The sequence below is a fragment of the Poecilia reticulata genome, linkage group LG15 (assembly GCF_000633615.1).
Source record: "Poecilia reticulata strain Guanapo linkage group LG15, Guppy_female_1.0+MT, whole genome shotgun sequence".
Taxonomy (NCBI): domain Eukaryota; kingdom Metazoa; phylum Chordata; class Actinopteri; order Cyprinodontiformes; family Poeciliidae; genus Poecilia; species Poecilia reticulata.
In genome coordinates, this window is record NC_024345.1 from 28027487 (window position 1) to 28047132 (window position 19646).

The 19646-nt window shown below is 35.6% G+C and overlaps 3 protein-coding genes across 4 annotated transcripts in view; 1 reads left to right on the forward strand and 2 right to left on the reverse strand.

Annotated features, from left to right (window-relative positions):
* The window catches only part of papolg (poly(A) polymerase gamma), a 22063-nt gene extending 20150 nt beyond the window's left edge, over nt 1-1913 (reverse strand). The window contains exon 1 of one of the 2 annotated variants that reach the window (XM_008430379.2): nt 1564-1907. In XM_008430379.2, the coding sequence (XP_008428601.1) occupies nt 1564-1580 (17 nt within the window). In that variant the 5' untranslated portion in view covers nt 1581-1907. Of the gene's footprint in view, nt 1-1563 lie in introns of both variants that reach the window. The other variant, XM_008430380.2, reaches the window with a different exon arrangement.
* A 101-nt stretch (nt 1914-2014) lies between these two features.
* Nucleotides 2015-9982, forward strand: haao (3-hydroxyanthranilate 3,4-dioxygenase). The gene is made up of 10 exons (XM_008430381.2): nt 2015-3417; nt 3560-3638; nt 4878-4961; nt 5079-5185; nt 5688-5777; nt 5852-5895; nt 5980-6125; nt 6685-6753; nt 6848-6930; nt 8874-9982. Exons 1-10 carry the CDS (start codon nt 3329-3331, stop codon nt 8944-8946), a joined length of 864 nt encoding a protein of 287 aa, XP_008428603.1. The 5' UTR covers nt 2015-3328; the 3' UTR covers nt 8947-9982.
* Nucleotides 9983-10445: 463 nt separating this feature from the next.
* On the reverse strand, nt 10446-18012 carry LOC103477325 (transmembrane protein 229b-like). The gene is made up of 2 exons (XM_008430382.1): nt 17939-18012; nt 10446-11636 (listed from the first exon to the last, which is right to left on the reverse strand). The coding sequence occupies exons 1-2, from the start codon at nt 17979-17981 to the stop codon at nt 11155-11157; spliced, it is 525 nt and encodes a 174-aa protein (XP_008428604.1). The 5' UTR covers nt 17982-18012; the 3' UTR covers nt 10446-11154.
* Between the last annotated feature and the right edge of the window lie 1634 nt (nt 18013-19646).

A 19646-nucleotide genomic window follows, 5' to 3' on the forward strand; every position in this document is an offset into this window, starting at 1 on the left:
ACCCTCTCGTTCACCGGGGTGAACCCCAACGTACAGGCGTAGTGCTTAAATGTGCCAAACAAATAAACATGCATGTAAAAAAATGAGCTGAATAAAGATGTGAGCATGTACTTTTCTAGCCCAAGCAAAGTGAGGTATCAGAAACATACATATGTATCCTAATTTTCAGAATTTACTCTGGCAAAAACTATACACAATGTTTTCGGAAGCGCTTTATAATATTTAAACTATAATAATCTAAAGTAGCAAACTTGACCTAAATATGAATAAAGAAACATTACAACTAAATTAACTAATTTTCCCTATTTTTGATATCAGTGTAAATTGAGTGACAATCATCCCAGAAGTTAAAATTTGAAAATGATGCAAATGTCTTTACTTTTACCCTAAATAAATCACCCCAATATGAAGTAATGCAAGACATTTTAATGCTTAAAATGAATTGTTTTGACATACAACTACAAGAATGTGCTGTTCACGTTATTTGGATTTTCCATGTTTTATCAATCATAATTCATTAAACATTTAATGTCATGATACAATAAACATCTGTAAACGTTTGGGTTCTTCAGCCATGTCTGCGGCTGAAGATAAATACTTTCTAATTTAATGGCAGGATGGTTTTTGCTTCAATTTTAAATTGTGAAAATATAATATTTCAAATCGCCTTTAACTTAAATTTGTCATAATCAGTGAGATAGATAATTTGCTGGAAACATTGAGAATAATTTTTTTGCTCATTTTTTTTAATGAACACTTTTGTGACATAACAGCTCAGATTTCAAAAACACTAATAAACTCAGAATTTTATATTTTTAAAAGACAACTGTTTTAATTGTAACCTGCATACATTATTTTGGCATCATTTACAAAGCATTTTAATGCACCTTGTAAAGAAATAGTTTGTTTTGATACAAAACTCCTTTAGTTTACATAACAATTGACTTAAAAATTGTAATAACGAAAATCTATTGTTTGTTTTGGCATAATATTTCCATTTAGAACTTATTGAATGTCTCCCGTTTGGAAGCTGCTAGCATTTTAAGTTGATCAGTTTGAGATTTATTGCCGGGAAAACTCCAAACTCTTCACTGACAGCAATGAGCGTAATTAGTATTACTTTACCAACAAGCTTAAACTATTAGATTTTTGTACATTTCAAAAGTTTGAGTGTGGCTTTAACAAAATAATGACACAAAAAGTTTAAATCTGAACCTCAGTCAGGCTGCTAGCTGAGGCTACAAACAGGTTGGAAGAGCTAACAAATTAGCTAATTTAGCAGGTTGGCAAGTTTTTGCTGGCCGATACGGAAGCGGCGCTTTAACTAATTACCCTCTTTCCGGTTAAAGTCATTAATATTTTACATTTACCTAAACAAAAACCATTAACGTGTATGTATTCATTTTCTGCAAAAGTTTACAAACAACAAAGAAGCTAAGCAGCAAACGGCGGCTGCAGGCCTTGTTGTGACAGCTGGCTAACATTAGCTTTTAGCCTATTCTTCATGAACGCGAGCAGAAAACCCGCTCAGAAAGTACAAACCGTCCCGCATGCATGACTTACCTTGACATTTCTTTCATGACACCAAAAAGCTTGCACTGTTTTTTGTTTTAAATCCGTAAAAAAAGAAAGTAAGAAAGTCAGCCAGTGGGGATGACAACAGCCTCGACCTGATTTCAACAATGGTCACTTTCCAGAGAACAGTTCAAACCTTCCCACTGAACCGGAATCACTACTTGGGAGCTAACGAATCCGCTCGAAATCCCGCAGGAACATTCATATCTAATTTATCCTCCAACCCCAAGCAGAGTTTTGACAAATGGTAGTGAGCCAAGCACGCGTTTAAGTGCTGTTGTGGGTTATTTTTAGATCCCAAACTACAAATGTAACGGTGTTTGTTGCCCGACGTCTGCGTGCACCACGCTGAACAACCACCGTCAAGAGGCACCGCCTCACCGAGGGCCACAGATCACGTGATCACGTCGCGCTTACGCTGTTACGTAACTAGCGTGTTTTGTTTTCTTGAAAACGCTTTTTAAGCTCTGTTTTAACCCTCGTAACGGTCATTTATTGAATAATAGTGTTGTTTTTCGTGTAAACAAATTTAAGTTGATATATTTTTTTACGGATGAACAGATTTGTTCCATGGCTCCAGTGAAAGTTTCCACTTTCACACAAAGGATTTCCTTTTTAAAAGTGAAACAAGCCGTGATTTAAACTATTGAACAGTAATAACTATATTAATAATCTAAATTTTAAAAGTATTTGACGAGAAAAAGCCTTATTTCTAATGCATAATATTTCAAATTCGTTGCTTTTGGAGATTTAATCGACAGCAATCCGTGTAACATATGTTCCGTTGTTTTAATTTACTCTAAAAAAGAAAAAAAAAAGCAAGTGAGCTATTGTCCGTAGTATTCTTATTGTAGAAGTTTGTCTACAATTTTGCTGTCTTGTAATATCATTAATATATATCATCATTAATATCATTAATATCATTGCCTATGAATAATGCTGTTATTTCCATCCATCCTTACATTTAATAAGTTTTTCACAAAAGCATTTGAAGTAATGCATACCATATAAAACAGCTTCCTCTAGTGGAGACAGTGGAGAAATTATTTCAGCCAAAAGTTTCACCACTATTGAACAATATATGTGCAAAATTTTGTGAAACGCGCTCACACGTTTTCCGAAGACACGTTTAAAAATAAATAGATAAATATACTTATATTTATCTAGACTTTTAACTCACTAAGGTGATTCTAGTCCTTAATGACAATTTTATTTTAGATCTGCAAGACTATTTAGACATCTTCAAATCTGCTGTCAGATCTCTTCCTAAAGTATAAAAATCATCTTCACAATAGGTTGTAATAATGTGAGAAAGCAAAAGGTTTTATTTGCATTTTCAGATAAAGAAAATGCTAATAAATTACCGGGGCTTAATAATTTCAAGTTATATTGTTTTTATTTGTGTAAGCCAATAGTTAAAAACCAAAAAACATCAAAAACATCACGTTTTATACATAAAGACAGGAACAAACTTTAGATTTGATCAAAATAATTTGAAAGTTTTCCTGTAAGCCTCTTCAGTTACTGCAGGACAGTATTGTGTTACTGATTACGAAAGTACTGGTGAACTTTCACCTGTGTACAAAAAAAAAAAAGAAAAAAAAGAACAGGACAGCTCCTCCCTCACCGTCCAACTCCCACTTGTCCCACTTCTGCATTTTGCACTGTTCATATCGCCACATTTAAACATCTATAAGAAAAGGAAGTCAAATAGTGTCCTGCTGCGAAATAGAAAACCTGTCATTTAGAAAAAATGAGCAGCCAAGTTCCTCTGGTTAATGTGGAAAAGTGGATCGCTGAAAACCAGGATGCTTTTCTACCTCCAGTGTGCAACAAGCTGATGTGAGTAACATGCTTTGCTAATTTGTTTTTTAGCCAGTAAAATCTGTTGCAGTGACTGATTTGTTTGGGAGGTTGACACCAGACATGTTGTGTGTGAACATGCTGCAACCACATGACTGCTTTCAATTTCTGTTTTTCTCAGGCACTTTTCCCAGTTGCTCGTCATGTTTGTTGGGGGTCCCAACACCAGGAAGGATTATCATATAGAGGAAGGGGAAGAGGTAGGATATTAAAAGTGCATGAATACAACCTTAGCCGATATAGGGAATGGAGATTCAGCGTCTTCTTTCCCCGTGTCATTATCTTATCTTCCATGAACCTGGGTAAACTCCACCATGCAGCTGAAATGCTGAGAGTGTGTATTTTGGCACAGTGTCCCTAATAATCTTTAACTGGGTACTTCTTTGGGTGGCATCCTTTGCTGTCTAGACTTGCAAACTTGCTTAATCGTAATTCCTAACATTTTCCAAAAACAACTTGGAGAAGAGTGGAAAATTTCAGCAGTCCCTATTGGTTGGCTGTATTCAGCGCAGTGGTGCAGCTGGTGTCAGATCCCGATCTGGGGCCTTTCTACGTAGAGTTAGCATGTTCTCTCTCTGTGTGTGTGGGTTCTCTCTGGGTACTCCAGCTTCCTCCAGTCTAAAAACATGGCTGTTAGGTTAATCCATCCCTCTAAATTGTCCTTAAGACAACCATTCAAATAGTTGTCCTATGTCTCTGTGTTGTTGTCTAGCGATGGATTGGGGCCTGACCAAGGTATACCCTACTTTTCACTTAAAGCTGAAACTACCGATTATTTTAATAACCAATTATTCCATTGATTTTTCTCTTAATTTTAAGATCTTCTTTTGGCAAAATTGCATCTTTATTCTGCTAATACTATACATTCTTGCAGTTAATGGATAATTGAAATAAAACCATTTTTTGAAAGTATTTTCTTTCATTTCTAATTTATTTTTTTAAAATTGGATGTTGTATGAAAAAACATCCATATTGCGCAACCCTAGTGAAAATCTCTCATTGGACAGTAAATAATAAACATTTATTATTTTACATTCTTCTGACTCTCAAAGGTAAAAAATGTCAACAATTTATTACTCCGGCCTTGTGATTGAATCATTCCATTAAAAAAACAAAGGTTTACAGAGTTTAATCAGTAAATATTTAGGATATTTTAAAGATTTCTTCAGTATGCATGGATAAATCGTCACACCAAATATTTCTTTTGTACACCAGCATTCATATCTTGGAGAGTTCATCATGTTAGTTATGTAGAATAAGTGGCTAAAGCTAAAAAGTTTAGAAAGGGCATTTTGAGGGGTGGGGGAGGAAAGCAGTTCTTGCAGGTGAAAGGTCAAATCTGATGTGTTCATGTTCACCACACAGTCTCCAGATTGTGCAACTGCAGCCTTTAAAGAACGACATTTAACCCATTTCTTGTCTTTTTCTGTTTGAAATAGTTGTTTTTCCAGCTGAAGGGAGACATGTGTCTGAAGGTGATTGAAAATGGCGTCCACAAGGACGTTCACATCAAAGAAGGCGAGGTAAGCGCTGACGTTTCACCAACATCTGGAACGGAAACCTGTGTTTTCTCTTGGTAGAGAAACACACTTGAATCATAATCTTTGCCTCACTGTCTGATTGTTTTTCTTCACTTTTAGATGTTTCTGCTCCCAGCTCGAATCCCCCACTCCCCGCAGAGAAAGGCCAACACCGTTGGACTGGTGGTGGAGCGAAGGCGACTGCTGACTGAAACAGACTGCCTGAGGTTCACCTCCCTTCTTCTACTCACTTCTTCCCTCATTTCAACTCCAATTTTTCTAACACAGCCTCAAAATGATTCACACTCAAATATATGTATGTGCACTGAAAAAACACAAACTCTTACCAAGTAATTTTGGTCTAATTTCTAGTGCAAATATCTTAGCAAACTTGAAATAAGACTAACTAACTCATAAGTAACTTTTTAGCAAGATATAGATTATTTAACTCATAACAAGACATTTTCCCATGTCATAAGTTAATTTATCTGCCAATAGAACAAGTACTTTTTCATCAATATTAAGATACAGAGGCTTAAAAAAAGCCTCTACTGTATATCTTGCAAAAAAGTTACTTGTAAGTTTGTCTTATTTCAAACGTAATAAGATATTTGCACTAGAAACTAGACTAAAATTACTCAGTAAGGTTTTGTGTTTTAGCAGCACTTCTTCACAGCGTTGGCCGTTTTTAGGTGCCTCCGTGTCACCAGTACCTGTTGCTTCTTGTAGGTACTACGTGGACAACACCACCAACATCCTGTTCGAGAGATGGTTCTACTGCGAGAATCTGGGGACACAACTGGTTCCGATTATCAAAGAGTGAGACACGTTTCTACTTTTATTTCATCAGGATTCGTTGAAGTTTATGATGTCGGCTGATCTGTCACTCACAGGTTCATGGCATCAAACCAGGCTAAGACGGGAAAACCGGATCCAGGTGAGCTTTCTGCTTTCACGAGTCTAATATGAACACTGTTTCATTTCTGAAGAATAAACTGCTGACATTTTTGTTTTTGAACAGATGAAGTTTTCAGAGAGCCTCCGTTCCAGATGAACACCATGAATGTGATGACACCGTTTTCCTTCAAGGACTGGCTCAACAAACAGAGGCCATCTTTGGCTAACGTCAGGCCCATCAACATCTTTGGAGCTCAGTTTGAGACAGAGGTATGAGGTGTCAGTCTAACATTTCAGCTTTCTGTAAAGACGGATTGTTTCATTAAAATGGATACATACACAAACAAACAAATTAAATCCACTAATTAGGACTTGGTTGTGTCTGCATCGTAATATATTGTTTTTATCTCTAAGCCTAAACAGGGGGAATATAAACTAAATTTCTTCTCTCTGTCTCGCATCACATCTATAAAGCCTGCAAGTTGAAAGCTGCCTTTTACATTGTAAAACCTGACTTTCAGAAGTGTCTAATTACAGACAAATTATAGTTTTAGTGCTTCCTTCCTCTGCATGTTTGAGGGAGTGCTAGGAGCTGCATGTTTCTGCAGCTCAGAATATTGGATTCACCAAAAAAACCAGCTGAAATTTTATTGATTTAAGCTTAAAGTCTCATGTTTTTGTTTTATGTTTGGTTGATTATATTACAACAAAGCCTATCTCAATAATAACAAAGTGTTAGACTTTCTGGTAATCAAACCAAGATGTCTGGACTAGTTCATACAAACAGAATAATAAAACAAGGTTTTCTCTATTTCTTTGTCATTGACAGGTAATGGTGTTTGGACCTGGACTTACAGAGACCTCGGTCCAGCAAACTGATTTGTGGATTTGGCAAATGGCACGTAGACACTTCCTGTCCCATCTCCTCTAATAACCACCATAATCTCCTAACAGCTAATCCTACCAACACATCTCCTCTCTGCCTCTCCCAGGAGGGATATTCAACAGTGACCATGGCGGAGCAGACGTTCAGTTTGACTTCAGGAGATAGTTTGCTCATCCCCGAACAGAGCCAGTGAGTCAATTTTAATAAATAATGTTAAAAACACAATTTATCTGGTGCTTTCCAGGTCTCAGAATTACATTGATACACCTTTAAAGGGATATTGATGCTGATTTTGACAGAATGTGTTAGCTAATCAGGTGGAAATTAGGACAAAACACAAAAACTGATTTTAAGTTAAATTTTCAAGTCAGGTAGTTTGTATAAAACTTACCCATCAACGACTTTCAAATCAAGTATGCGGCAAAAGTGGAAAGTAATGGCTACTTTTTAATAGGAATAAACCTCCAGAAGTACCAGGTACAGTGTGAGCAGCCATCTGCTGATGTTTGTTGAAGATTAAGTCAAGCATGTAACTGCTGATCTGACACAACGATCTTTCATGTTTGAAGAGAATGGTCGAAAAATGAGAAAATGTACTTTGAGTGGTAGAAACTCTCTGGATATTGTAGAAATATTTGTAAGTTGTATGTACACAATCAAGGATTAAACTGTATTATATGGTGGCCAACAGGTACAAAGGTACTGCAAATGGCAAAATACTCTGCAATCAAGAATGATGCAAACAGCAAACCACACAAACGCAAAAAACAAATGTAACAAAAAATAAACACTGCAAAAAATATGCTGGAATCACAGAAAACAGAAGCAAAAATCTACAATCAACAAAACAAATGCAAACAATAAAAATGCTGCAACCACAGGAGATGGAAGCAAATGAGAAAATGTCATAAATAGTAAAAACAACAAGCACAAATGCTGAAAATTCGCTCCACAAAACAGAAGTCCTCCAGACCACTAGGGGGAGTCTGGAGTAAGTAATATTACCAACATAAATAAATTCTGTATTATTGTAAAAGATTGTGTGTTTGAGAAAGTCATTAAGTATAACATACTTTTTCTATCTCCCTCCAACTTTATTCTGTAAATCCCATTAAATTATAACATCCAATCTCTACTGGGGGCCTGAAACCATACGACTCCCCCTAGTGGTCTGGAGCACTTCTGTTTTTGCAACGCGAGTTTCCAGCTTTTCATACTTGCTCTCATTTGTGCGTTTTGCTTTTATTTCCTGCTGTTTTAGCATTTTGCATTTGTATTTGTTTTGTTGATTGTAGGCTTTTGTTTATATTTTCTGTGCTGTTTGCTGTGTGTGTTTGCACCTCTAACTGTGGATTTAACATGAACTGGAGTGAATTGAAGCAGTGCTGTTCATTTGATCTCTACCAGAGCCTCTGCGAGAGATTTTTAACTCATCAAATAGATGGAAAAATACAGCTTTAGAAGAGCATGTTGGAAATATCAAAGAACCTTTAAATTTGACTTTAGTACAACCACAAATTAAAACAAGTTTATCTTCAAATGTACGTACGTGGACTGCAAAACAACCCCAAGTCATCACCCCTCCAGCACTACGCTTGGTAGTCGGTAAAAGTGTTGGTGCTAATTTGCTGTTTTCCAAAGATAATGACGTTCATTACATTAAACCATTATAAAAATGTGAAAAACTAATTTTGTTCCATTGTTGTGCTTGAGATTTTACATAAGCTAGGTTGAAGATTTTCCAGAAGGAACAAATTGGATACATTCAGATACATTCACATTTAGCATGCGACCTAAGACATGCTGAGGTCTACTTTTTTTACAATAAAAAAATAAACACCAAATCGCATTAGATTAGCAGTTCCCGTTAAAAGAAGACAATCGAGATCATTATGTTGCCACACACCTGAATGCCCCAGGCAGGCAAATGCATAAACGCCTAGTTTAAAGATGAGCCATTCAGTGAATCATTCAATGAATTATTCAGTGCGGTTCACACACCTCTTCTTGTCCTTAGGCTGATATCTGATAAGTAATGAGAGAAAATGCAATTTAATGTTGTCTTCTTGGAAAATTAGCATGATTCTGGTAGAAATTCTGGTGCAAACATGTAATTTATGTTTCTTTTGTAGGTACAAGTGGCAGAGGAATGAGGGGACTGTGGCCTTGGTTGTTGTGCAAAATCCAGAGCGGAAGAGAACCTAATTGTCAACTACAAACCTTCAAAATTCACTTAAAAAGATAGAAGTTGTAAAGGTGTTAACTTTTTTATTAAAACATGTATTTTTAAAAACGACATTGACATGAAACTTACACCAGAGGTCAGTAGCAAACCAAGTAATCCACACACAAAAATGAGACCAAAACAAATCATTCCACATTTTCAACTCTGATGATACAGGGAGAAAGTAATAACACACTTACTGAATTTTATCAGCATTAGTAGAAAAGCCTCCAGCTTTTTTTTTTCTGGGTTTTATCGTCAGCTGTTAAATGAAGAACATGCAGTTACATTCCTCCTGTCATACTTCCTTTGATTATCTGACGTTTCCTAGCACTTTATGCTCAAAAACAACCTCACACCTTCTTGTTCTTTGGGGTTTTTGGAGTGATATTCACTCCAGATCCTCCTGCAAACGTCTGTTCTCTTAATCTTTCATTTAATTCCAGAAATACTCTGTAGAAAACTATAAAAGATATTTATCATGGGTTTTCTTTAATAGTGGAGTTTTTCCCAGTGAGTTGTGCAATTGCAGTTGAGTTAATATTTCTTTGAAATTCAGTTTAAAGAAATACGTTTTGCAATAATGAGGTTGTGAATTTCTTAAGAGCTTTTTGGTTTGACCCATCATGTTTGCTGAGTAATGAGAAAACGTTTCATAGATGATCACTGCAGAGTAAATTATTTAATATTAGTCAGACCTGATAAAAGGTGATTGTTGACCTTTTTTCTTGACTTTCTATAGTCCAACACATTTTCTATGTATTATTTCGCTTAATTATTTTGAAATTAATGCGTGGATTTGGGTTGTTAATGACATGGGGTGAATTTTGTACAAACATCCTATTAGATGTATTTTTACTAAGAAAAACAATAACTTGTTCAATGCGCTTTGTATAATGGTAATAAATAATGCCAATTTACTTTAGTTTTATTATTTAGTGAAGCTAAGCATAATGAAAGAAGAACTTGATTCTGAAACTGATTTTAAGGTGGCAGGAATAAAATGACATGAAATAATTTTTCTCGCCTGTTCTTGTTTTCTTGATACCTTATGGAAGTGTGTTGAAAACTACCTTCATCATCAAACCTCAGGGAGAAACGTACTTGACAGATAAATGAATGGGAAAGATCCAAAAACACAAGTTTTGACGTGCACCAGGAATAAAACTCTGTTGCGAGATAGTTGCCAGGTTCTCATTTCCCAAAAATTGTGCAAACTATCCCGATTTTTTTAAAGAAAGTTTTGAAAATGAATAAGCATGCAAATGTAGCCTCTTCCCTCCAAGAGGCCTGCTGAGACACATTCCCACCTGGACAAAATCCAAACTTCCCACACTGTCTTTTACTCCAGTAGGACCAGATAAGGCAGACAGAAGCAGGAAAAATACAGAAAATTTGTAATAATGAAACCGTTAAAAATATAAGAACATTGTGTTCCTGCAAAAAAAATGACAACAAATGTTGGGTGGGTTTAGTTTATTTCAGTTTATAAATTAAATAAAAACAAAATAAAACAGCAACATGGAAGACAACATAGCAGGATACATTTAATTTTAGGTTAAATGCATAATTTACTCTATACTTCAGTTCACAACCAGAAACTGAGATTGCTTGAAGTCTATTAAAAGTTGGGTGATTTTAGAAGGACATAGTTTAAGATTATTAGGAAATCAGTTGTTTTTCAATCTTATCCTTAGCGTATTATTAATTAGAGATTAAAAGTCTTACAATTTTTAATTCTGAAACCATTAAAAACACAGTAATACTGTGTTATTCCAGCTGAAAATGACATTAAATGTCATGTGGTTGATTTTGGAACGACATAACTTAAGAAAATCATGAAATAAGTCATTTTTCAATGTTATCTTTAGTGCACTGTTAATTGGACATTAACAATCTCAACCTTTTTAATAATTAAACGTTAAAAATACAATAGCATTGTGTTGTTTCTGCAAAAAAATGACATGAAATGTTAGGGAGATTTTGGAAGGATATTGTTTAAGATAATCATGAAAGTAATCATTTTTTCAATATTATTCTTACCTAGCACTTGATTGTAAATTTTAAAAAATCTTCACATTTTTAATTATGACAGTGTTAAAAATACACTAACATTGTGTTGTTCCAGCTAAAAATGACATTAAATGTCATGTGGGTGATTTTGGAAGGACATAATTTAACTGATGAAATCAGTTGTTTTTCAATCTTATCCTTAACGTATTCTTGATTACATGCTGCTCCGCTATAAGTCCAGCTACAGCCCAGGCAGGGGCATAATCCAGAGTCACCAGTCCTCCCAGATTGTAACGATGTGCTGAGTAATCCCACGGACAGGCCCCCAGCAGACTCAGCCCCACGCCCCAGCTGAACTCCCACATGTAAATGAATAAAGTGTAAACTGCCAGTCTCGCAGGGAGCGAGCGGCTCTGGGCCAGCAGCCGGGCCCTCAGGGCCTCCATGCAGAAGATGGCGGAGCCGTACATGGGCAGCGCCCAGATGCTGCTGTGGCCCGGCAGCCTCTGGTCCCGGGTGCTGCACCAGTCGTACATGGCGGTGAAGGCCACCTCGCAGAGGCAGCCGTGCAGAGCGTAAACATAGAGACGAAACAAGGCTGAGAGGGGATGAGGGGGGCCGTCAGGTTCTGCTGGGGGTTCCTCTCCAACAACAGTCCCTGCAACACACACACACACACACACACACACACACACACACACACACACACACACACACACACACACACACACACACACACACACACACTGAAATTAGTTTGTCCTGAAAGGCTATTTGGAAAGTTTTATGTGATTCAATTTAGGACAACTGTAAACTTTCAGTCACTTTTTAAATAGTAAATTGGAAAATGGACTGAACTCAGAACATAACAGAATATACTTTATTGATCCTAAGGGGAAATTAAATTCAATTAAATTCAATTCATTTTGTCACTGTACACATGTACAATGAGATTAAAAGTCAGATCCAACAGTGTAAACAATGTAGGAAATATATACAATATAAACATAAATATGGTTATATTTACAATATTAATCAGTCAGTTTTATAGTGCATCGACATCTGAGGAAGCTGAAATCGATCCTACAACCTGATCACAAAACGGCTATTCGTTGCGATGGTGGCCCAGAACCACCGTCGCCATTTTTACACTTCCATTCCTGTTTCTACTTCTTTGAAAAACAGCCCAAGTGCTGAAAAAAACACCAATCCATTTTTTAGGTAATAAATTAACGTTTTATAGTCGAGTCTAGAAAATGAGCCGTTTCACACACCTTCCGAATGTTGAGACAGCCGTTACCAAGCAACCCCAGCCCGTAGCCTAGGAAACCAATCAGAACGTTGAGTTGGGGGGGCGTGGCTAGCAGCAGTTTATTTGGATTTAAAGTGACAAGACGTCCTAAAAACAGCTCATAGGCAGAACCATATGGGCAGAACTGACTAGAATAAAATGTCATTATATAAGGATGACTGTGTAAAAAAATGTAATGAACATTTAGACCTATCCTAACCTATTCAAGGAAGCATAATAGGTCACATCTGACCTTAAAACAACCTCATCCGAGAAGATGCCACTATCTTATAAATAATGATATCATTGTAGAAAAATCTAATTGTTTGGAAATTGTGTTTTAACTCAACCAAGGCTCATAGGCAGGAACAGTTCCTTCTTTAAGAACCTGATGTCTTTCCTCTCCAATAGAAAACTCTTGTAGTTACAAAATTCATCAAAACTGATGATAATAAGTTAATCAACTGAAAGTGTTTAGAAGTAAATGGCAACTATCGGCTCTCTTAAATCAAAATGGAGCAATTTTCATTCCAATTTGGCTTAATGTATTTGTTAAATAATTACAGTGTGGAATATGTAAAGCTTTTTTAAAGTATTTCAGAACCTGTTCGGACCAGATCACTGCAAAAAACGTTTTAAAACTTGACCTTGACTCTAGTTGAATAAAATGAACACAGTAACCAGATCCTGGAATGAAGTTAATTGTTGAGAAATGACTCAAATGATATAAAGTTGAGAAGAGAAGCTTATTATGTTTATTACTTATTTGTAAATATCAATAAGTTATTTACAAATAACATAATTTATTTATGTATTTCATAACAAATAAGTTATGAAATACTTGAAATGCATTCCTATTTCAAGTATAGGAATGCATTTCAAGTATTCCTATACTTGAAATGCATTATACTTGAAATAATGACTTTTATTTTTTAAAAGTCATTAAAAATAAAGCTCCACCTAGACAGGATTGGTGGGTTTGAGATAGCCTTAAGGGATTAAATCAGTTGACTGCGTTCTGCCAGGGAAAACATTTGTGAATGGTATTTAGTTTGTGAAAAATAAAAATGCCAAGCTACATTTGATTAAACCAACATGCATGCAGTTTGGCAAATAACTATATTTCACAAATAAAAATTCGAATCAATTGTTAACTGTGTGTTTTATGACTTTGTATTTTTGTGTTTTTATGATATAAAGCACCTTGAAATGCCTTGTTGCTGAAACGTGCCATACAAAAACACCTGACTTGATTTAAAGGTTAATCTTGAAACTGAACTGATGTCTCCGTACAGTTTCTCAGAGCTGCAGGAAATACCCGGCCTCTGCTACTGTCGTAGATGTACGACAACGATCCACAGGATGCTGTAGCTGCTCAAAATCCTTATCACAACATCAAAAACCACAGCTGAGTCACAGAGGAACGTTTAATCACTGAGAAAGATCAAAACACTTTACACTGTGAAGCACCAAATGAATTAATTCATGGGTTATTAGAGTTTGACGAAAGAGTTATTGTCAAACTCTTTTGTCAAACGAGTTTGACAATAACTCTTTTGCTTGCTTTTCATCTAAGATTTTCATGAAAGATTGATGTGCATCTTTTCTGCTCAATAACGCCGGTGAGTGACTCTTTATTTGTAATTTCGTGTAAAAAAGGGTTAATTCTTGAATTACCTTTATATAAAATGGTATTTTAATTTTATCTAGTTGAAGTCAGGTTGAATACATTCAGGAAATATTGCCATACTGCTATTAATAGGTGTTGACTTCTTAATTAAAGAGAAACTCCTCTATGTAGCATGAAAAAATATAAAATAGTGCAAGGAATACATTGTAAAACACAACATTAGCTGAAGCTAAAAGGATTTTGTCTGGAAGACTTTTACTTTAGCCTGAAGCTGTGCCCTTCTGCAGTTTCCACTGACTGAACTTATGAGAAGTGACAAATCTTTTCAGTCTTAATGTGAAGACTTTCAGGTAAAACAATCAGGTGAACCTGCTCTGAATGAGCAAGTAGCCTGCAGCAAACACTCTGCAGCTTTTCTATGACGCCTGAACCGGGACGACTGACTGATGATGGTAAAAGTTGCAGTTTCACTCCCAACCCTCGTCTGCTGAGTCATATTTTAATATAAAGTTACGATAAAAAGAAAATACCGCTACTTTTTCAGCTAGTGGAACAACCTAAACTTTCCTATTTTACAGATTGACGTCATTTATTGGAACTAAGTTAACCAACGGTGACCAAATGTTTTGGCATAAAGGCCACAAAATTGTTAATAATTTTTAATTTATTCTTAATGATAATAACAAAAACTAATATACATTTTATTTTTAACTGTTAAATAGACAACCAACTAAACACGCAGTATTTTAGTAAAATAAGCAAAGCAGTCCGATTTTTGTAGACAAGCGTTGCGTGAATCATGTTTACCTGGTTTAAATTGTTAATTTTTCTGGATTTTTCTGAATCTTTTTTAGCAACAGGAACAAGATTTTGATCACTCGTTTTTCATTTTACCAAGTTAATTAAATAGGCGTTTTCAAATGTGCGTCTTGGTAAAAGCGACTGGATGCTTTTGGTCCCTAAATTAAATTAAAAGCAAGAACCTTCATAAATACTTTGTGCTGCACCTTAAATTTTCCATTTTAATAGTATCTATTTTTTAAATCAAATCTCACCACAATGTTGTTTTTAAATTTGTATCTTCACCAATTGCCTGAACTGAACAACCAAATTTAGGCTTTTTGAACTGCGATCAATCATCCTGAGGGCCTAAAATGGCCCCTGGACCAAACTTTGAGCACCCCTGGAAGACATTTAGCTGTTTCCTTCGGATCTAAGAGGCAAAGCAGAGTTCAGGTGCTGCTAATAAACCAACGAAGAAGAAAGTTCTTTCTTGGTTGTCACTGTAGTTATCGACATTGGTGAAAAACTTCAGTCTTGGTGGCTCCTTCGCTGTTTTTAAACAATTTTTAAGTGTTTTGTTTCTTAATCTAGACTTTAACACACCCAAATATCTTGAACAGATGTCTATAAATTCCTCTAAAAGACTTTTCTGCCTTTTGTATAGTTGAAACCAGAAGTTTACATACAGCATAAAAAGACAAGCGCATTTTTTTCAGTCTGACGTGAAATTAGAATAAACATTTCCTGTTTTACGCCAATTAAAATGAGAAATTCCAACATTTTTCCATTTGCTAAATGCCTGAATAATGAGAGGTAATTTTTTAAAGCTATTTTAAAGTTAATAAACACTAAGAATATTATGCCGTTAAGCAATTTGGGCCGTTTATTCAAAACATCTGAGCTAATTAGAGACACACCTAAAACACACTGCTTCCTTGTGTAACATCATGGGAAATAAATCGGCCAAAGTTTAAGGAAGAGAACTGCGAACTCGCATAAGTCTGGTTCGAATGGGGTGCAATTTCCAGATGTCGTTAAAACAAATAATTACATGCAAGTACAAACAAGATGGGAACGTTCGACCATCATCATCCCGCTCAGGCAGGAGACGGGTTCTGGTCCGCAATGTTAAGGTCAACCCAGGAACAAAAGCAAAAACCTGGTAAGTGTGTTATTGTCTACAGTGAAACAAATATGAACATGAGCTGAAAGGCCAATCTGTCACTGCAAAAGAAACATAAAAACAACAGTTTGATGTTTGCAAATGCACACAGGGACAAAGAAATGAATTAATAATAAAAATTAATAGAACACCATTCTGACTGTTTAACACGGAGGTGGCAGCATTATGTTGTGGGGTTGTTTTGCTGCAGGAGGGACTGGTGCACTTCACGAAACAGTCAGTATCGTGAGGACAGAACATTATGTGGAAATACTGAAGCAACATCTAAAGACGCTGCAGGAAGTAAAAACTTGGGCACAAATGGGTTTTACAATGGCTATAAAAAACAAGTTCATTACATTTTTTGGCAAGATAGGCCCACAGAATGATGCAGCCACCACTTTACCTGACTAATAGTGTGATATTTTCTTTAGCTTGAAAGCCATTTCATGGGTCCTAATCCAAACATTCTGCTTATAATTGCGAACAAATAGCTCATTATTTGTCTCCAATTAGCAAATTTCCATCAAGGTGGCCTATTATGCTTTTTCGATCAGGTTAGAAAAGGTTTATGGCTGACACAAAACGTGTTCATTACATTTTCATTTGCACAAAATAATTCTTATATAATGAGATTTCAGTCTGCTCAGTTCTGCCTGTGAGCTATTTTAGGACTTTTTGTCACTAAATCAAAATAAGCTGCTGCTAGCCACGCCCCCAAACTCAACATTTACACTCGCAAATGAAAATGGCTGCAAACAGATGCCCAATTATACAACTGTACATGTTTGAAAAGCAGAAGTGGAGCCTCCTGCACAGCCAACAAGAATGTAGCAAGTGGTTTCAGAATAGTAAGTTTACAAAAAGAAAACAAAAAACATTTGATTTTCCAGCAGCCATGTACAGCGGTAAAACCAGCTGACCAAATGTGCTGGAGCTCAGCTTGTGATGCTAGGTGACGTGCGGAACTCTGTTGGGGTTGCTAGGTAACAGCACTTTGCCGTCGAATGTTCCTTAATATTTAGGAAGCTTTTGAAACACCAAAAGCATTAATTTATTGCCAATAAAAGCTGCCTTAATGGGCAAGGCCAATTCCTTCTTAAGAAAAGTTGGCCAGTTGGTCAAAAGGACTAAATAATTATTCACGATTACATGATAAGTATTTGGAGGAGAAGTCATGGTCATGATGTCAAGCCAAAAAACAATCCCAACTGCCACGCAAAGTGGTGGCTGCATCTTTCTGTGGGTCTGACTTGCTGTCAGTGGATGGAGTAACAAATAAAAACCTCAAATGTCTTCAATTTGAGCTGAAATTAACAGTTAGATGGTTGAAACTTGGAGACTGTTGCGTTTTCTAACTGGACAATGATCCCAATCAAACATCCAAACTGATTCTGGAGTAAATAAAGGAGGATAACATGAAGCCCAGATATCAAAACTGTTGAAAAAGTTTATGTTAAGGTTAAAAATTGGGTCTGTGCCATTAAGCTAATTGAATTTCACCAATTCTACCCAGAAAAGATGCTAAGAATCCAACATGATTTATGCTAGTTGCTTGCCAATGCTTACAAATAGGTGTAACTTTTTAGAGATTTAACTAAATCATCTACTCACTCCATCCTGGAAAAATAATGACTCATTTTGAGGGTATGTAGTGACAAATATTACTACCGTACTTAAACCTTTCTCTGTTATCGTGAGGAAAATTAAGGTGTGTAACAAATTGCACTCTGAAACATGATAAGGTTTTATTAATATCGTTTTTGCTGCACTTTGTTCCATGCATACTGCTCCTCCTTCGTTTTCCGCTTACGGGACACACACCTCTAATGTGGATTAACAAGCTAATAGTCCTGCTTAGCAAATTAAAGACACGGCTAATCTTCAGCAAGCTTTCACTCTGTGCGAACAAACTCTTTAAATGATCAACACAACACGGACAAGTGTGTATTATTTCTGATAAATTAAGACATTAGTAATAAATTTGCATTATTGAGATTAATTCAAGTGAAAATAAGGTGAGGAATTTAATTTGAGGCTTGAAATTTCTGTTTTTGAAGCTAATTAAATGCAATTAAAAGTAATAACTCTCACCTCGACCACTTCTCCCTCCCTCTGCTACTTTTCTGCCCTTCATCCCTGGCCGGTGTATAGATCTGTGCGCCTTTATAATCCCTCTGCTTCCCCTTGTGTGTGCACGTGCGTGTGAGTGTGGATTCTGGGCTAAACATTAAGCCGCTCCATGTTATCAGACACTGATGTCTCTGTGGCCGGGTCCAGTTGTGAAGAGAGGAAGAGAAACCCGGACCAACCTGAGAGGAAAAACTCTGCATGGAGGGCACATTAACGTTAATATTGATCCCATGACGGCTGCATGAATGCTCGCTTTTAGCTATAGAGGAAGAGTGCAAACACGTTTATTGATGGGTTTCTCAAAGCCAAACTTGGCAATGTCTGTATCACGAAAAGGTTCTGTTTAATACAGCGTCTCTCTCGAATTAGAGGGGTTATCAGTGAGCTGCAGCGGAGGGGAGTGTCAGAGAAACTGGTGTAATAAATAGATCAGTTTGAATTTGAACTAGCTGATGTTTTAGATGTTGAATAAAGTGCCAGTTTTCTTTAGTTTGTCTGGTCATCTTGACATTAAATTCACTTATCTGAAGCATTAGAAAACATGCTTATCGATGTATCTCACTCAGAGAACATGCAGTCATAATGCAAGGTTGGAGTTTCTGTAAACAGTATTTTACTGAATGTGTTCTGATTAAACTTGCTGACGTCTTACATTCTGCCATATTGTAAAATCTAATCAAATTAAATCATTAATTTATTAATAAAATATTTTTATTGCTTAAACACGATTATTTTATTATTCAAATTAATTGCATCCATTTATTTAGTGTATTTATAATTAAATAAATTGATTTACTATGATAAATTAAGTAATTAATTTAATGATAATTATTAAACAATGATTAAATAATTGCTTGTTACTTAATTATTAATTAGTATATTTAATATTGACATCTTATTCTTATTCTTATTTATTTAGTTAATGAATAATTAATAATAATTTTACTATTTATTTAAAATTAAATAGCAAAATTTTATTTTATTAAATTATTGTTATTGAGAGAAATGAAACAAGGCGGTTTTCTCTCATATTTGCCTTAAATTAAAATTATTGTACTATAAATAATAGCTTTAGTTTTTTCATACTTTGGTTAATTTTTACATGTAGAATTAAAAAAAGGTTGTGTAGTGATTATATTTATTGGGTAATGGATATTCAACAGAAGATACCATTAAAAAAAACATCTTCAATTATTGTTGAACAACCAAGTAACTCTTGCGTTTTATCCCAATTTAAATTTTTCTGTCGCCATTTGCGGACATTTTGCCAGTTTAAACTTTGAACTATTTCCAAAACAACTGAGCTCTGCAACATTAAAACATGAATAGAACTGTAACTACATTAATCATAGCTCTTCTTCTCTTCAGTGTTTCTGTGGGTTTCTGGTGGTGCAGCTCTGTGCTGCCTTCAGGAGAATGGGACATCAGAGTATCATCCATAAAATTTCACCCACATGGCATTTACTGTGCAAACCAGAGCTTTCAGTGGAAAAACTAAAGTTCCAGATCCTTTTAATGCCATACAAATATGAGACAGAAACATGGATTATATCTTTATATAGATCTGTCTATTGATTTATAGATTAATAGTTTTACTGGACAGAAATTACAAAGAACAAATCTGGTTCTTAATCAAATCCTAATGAGTCAAATTGAAAGTGTCATGGAA

Bases quoted from the DNA above. Each gene is read 5' to 3' on its own strand.
- haao (XM_008430381.2), top strand. From the start codon at position 3,329: ATGAGCAGCCAAGTTCCTCTGGTTAATGTGGAAAAGTGGATCGCTGAA. The intron at 5,778-5,851 runs GTGAGACACGTT...TGTCACTCACAG, and splicing joins CTGGTTCCGATTATCAAAGA to GTTCATGGCATCAAACCAGG. The intron at 6,754-6,847 runs GCACGTAGACAC...TGCCTCTCCCAG, and splicing joins ATTTGTGGATTTGGCAAATG to GAGGGATATTCAACAGTGAC.
- LOC103477325 (XM_008430382.1), bottom strand. From the start codon at position 17,981: ATGAAGGGCAGAAAAGTAGCAGAGGGAGGGAGAAGTGGTCGAG. The intron at 11,637-17,938 runs GTGAGAGTTATT...TGTGTGTTGCAG, and splicing joins GGGAGGGAGAAGTGGTCGAG to GGACTGTTGTTGGAGAGGAA.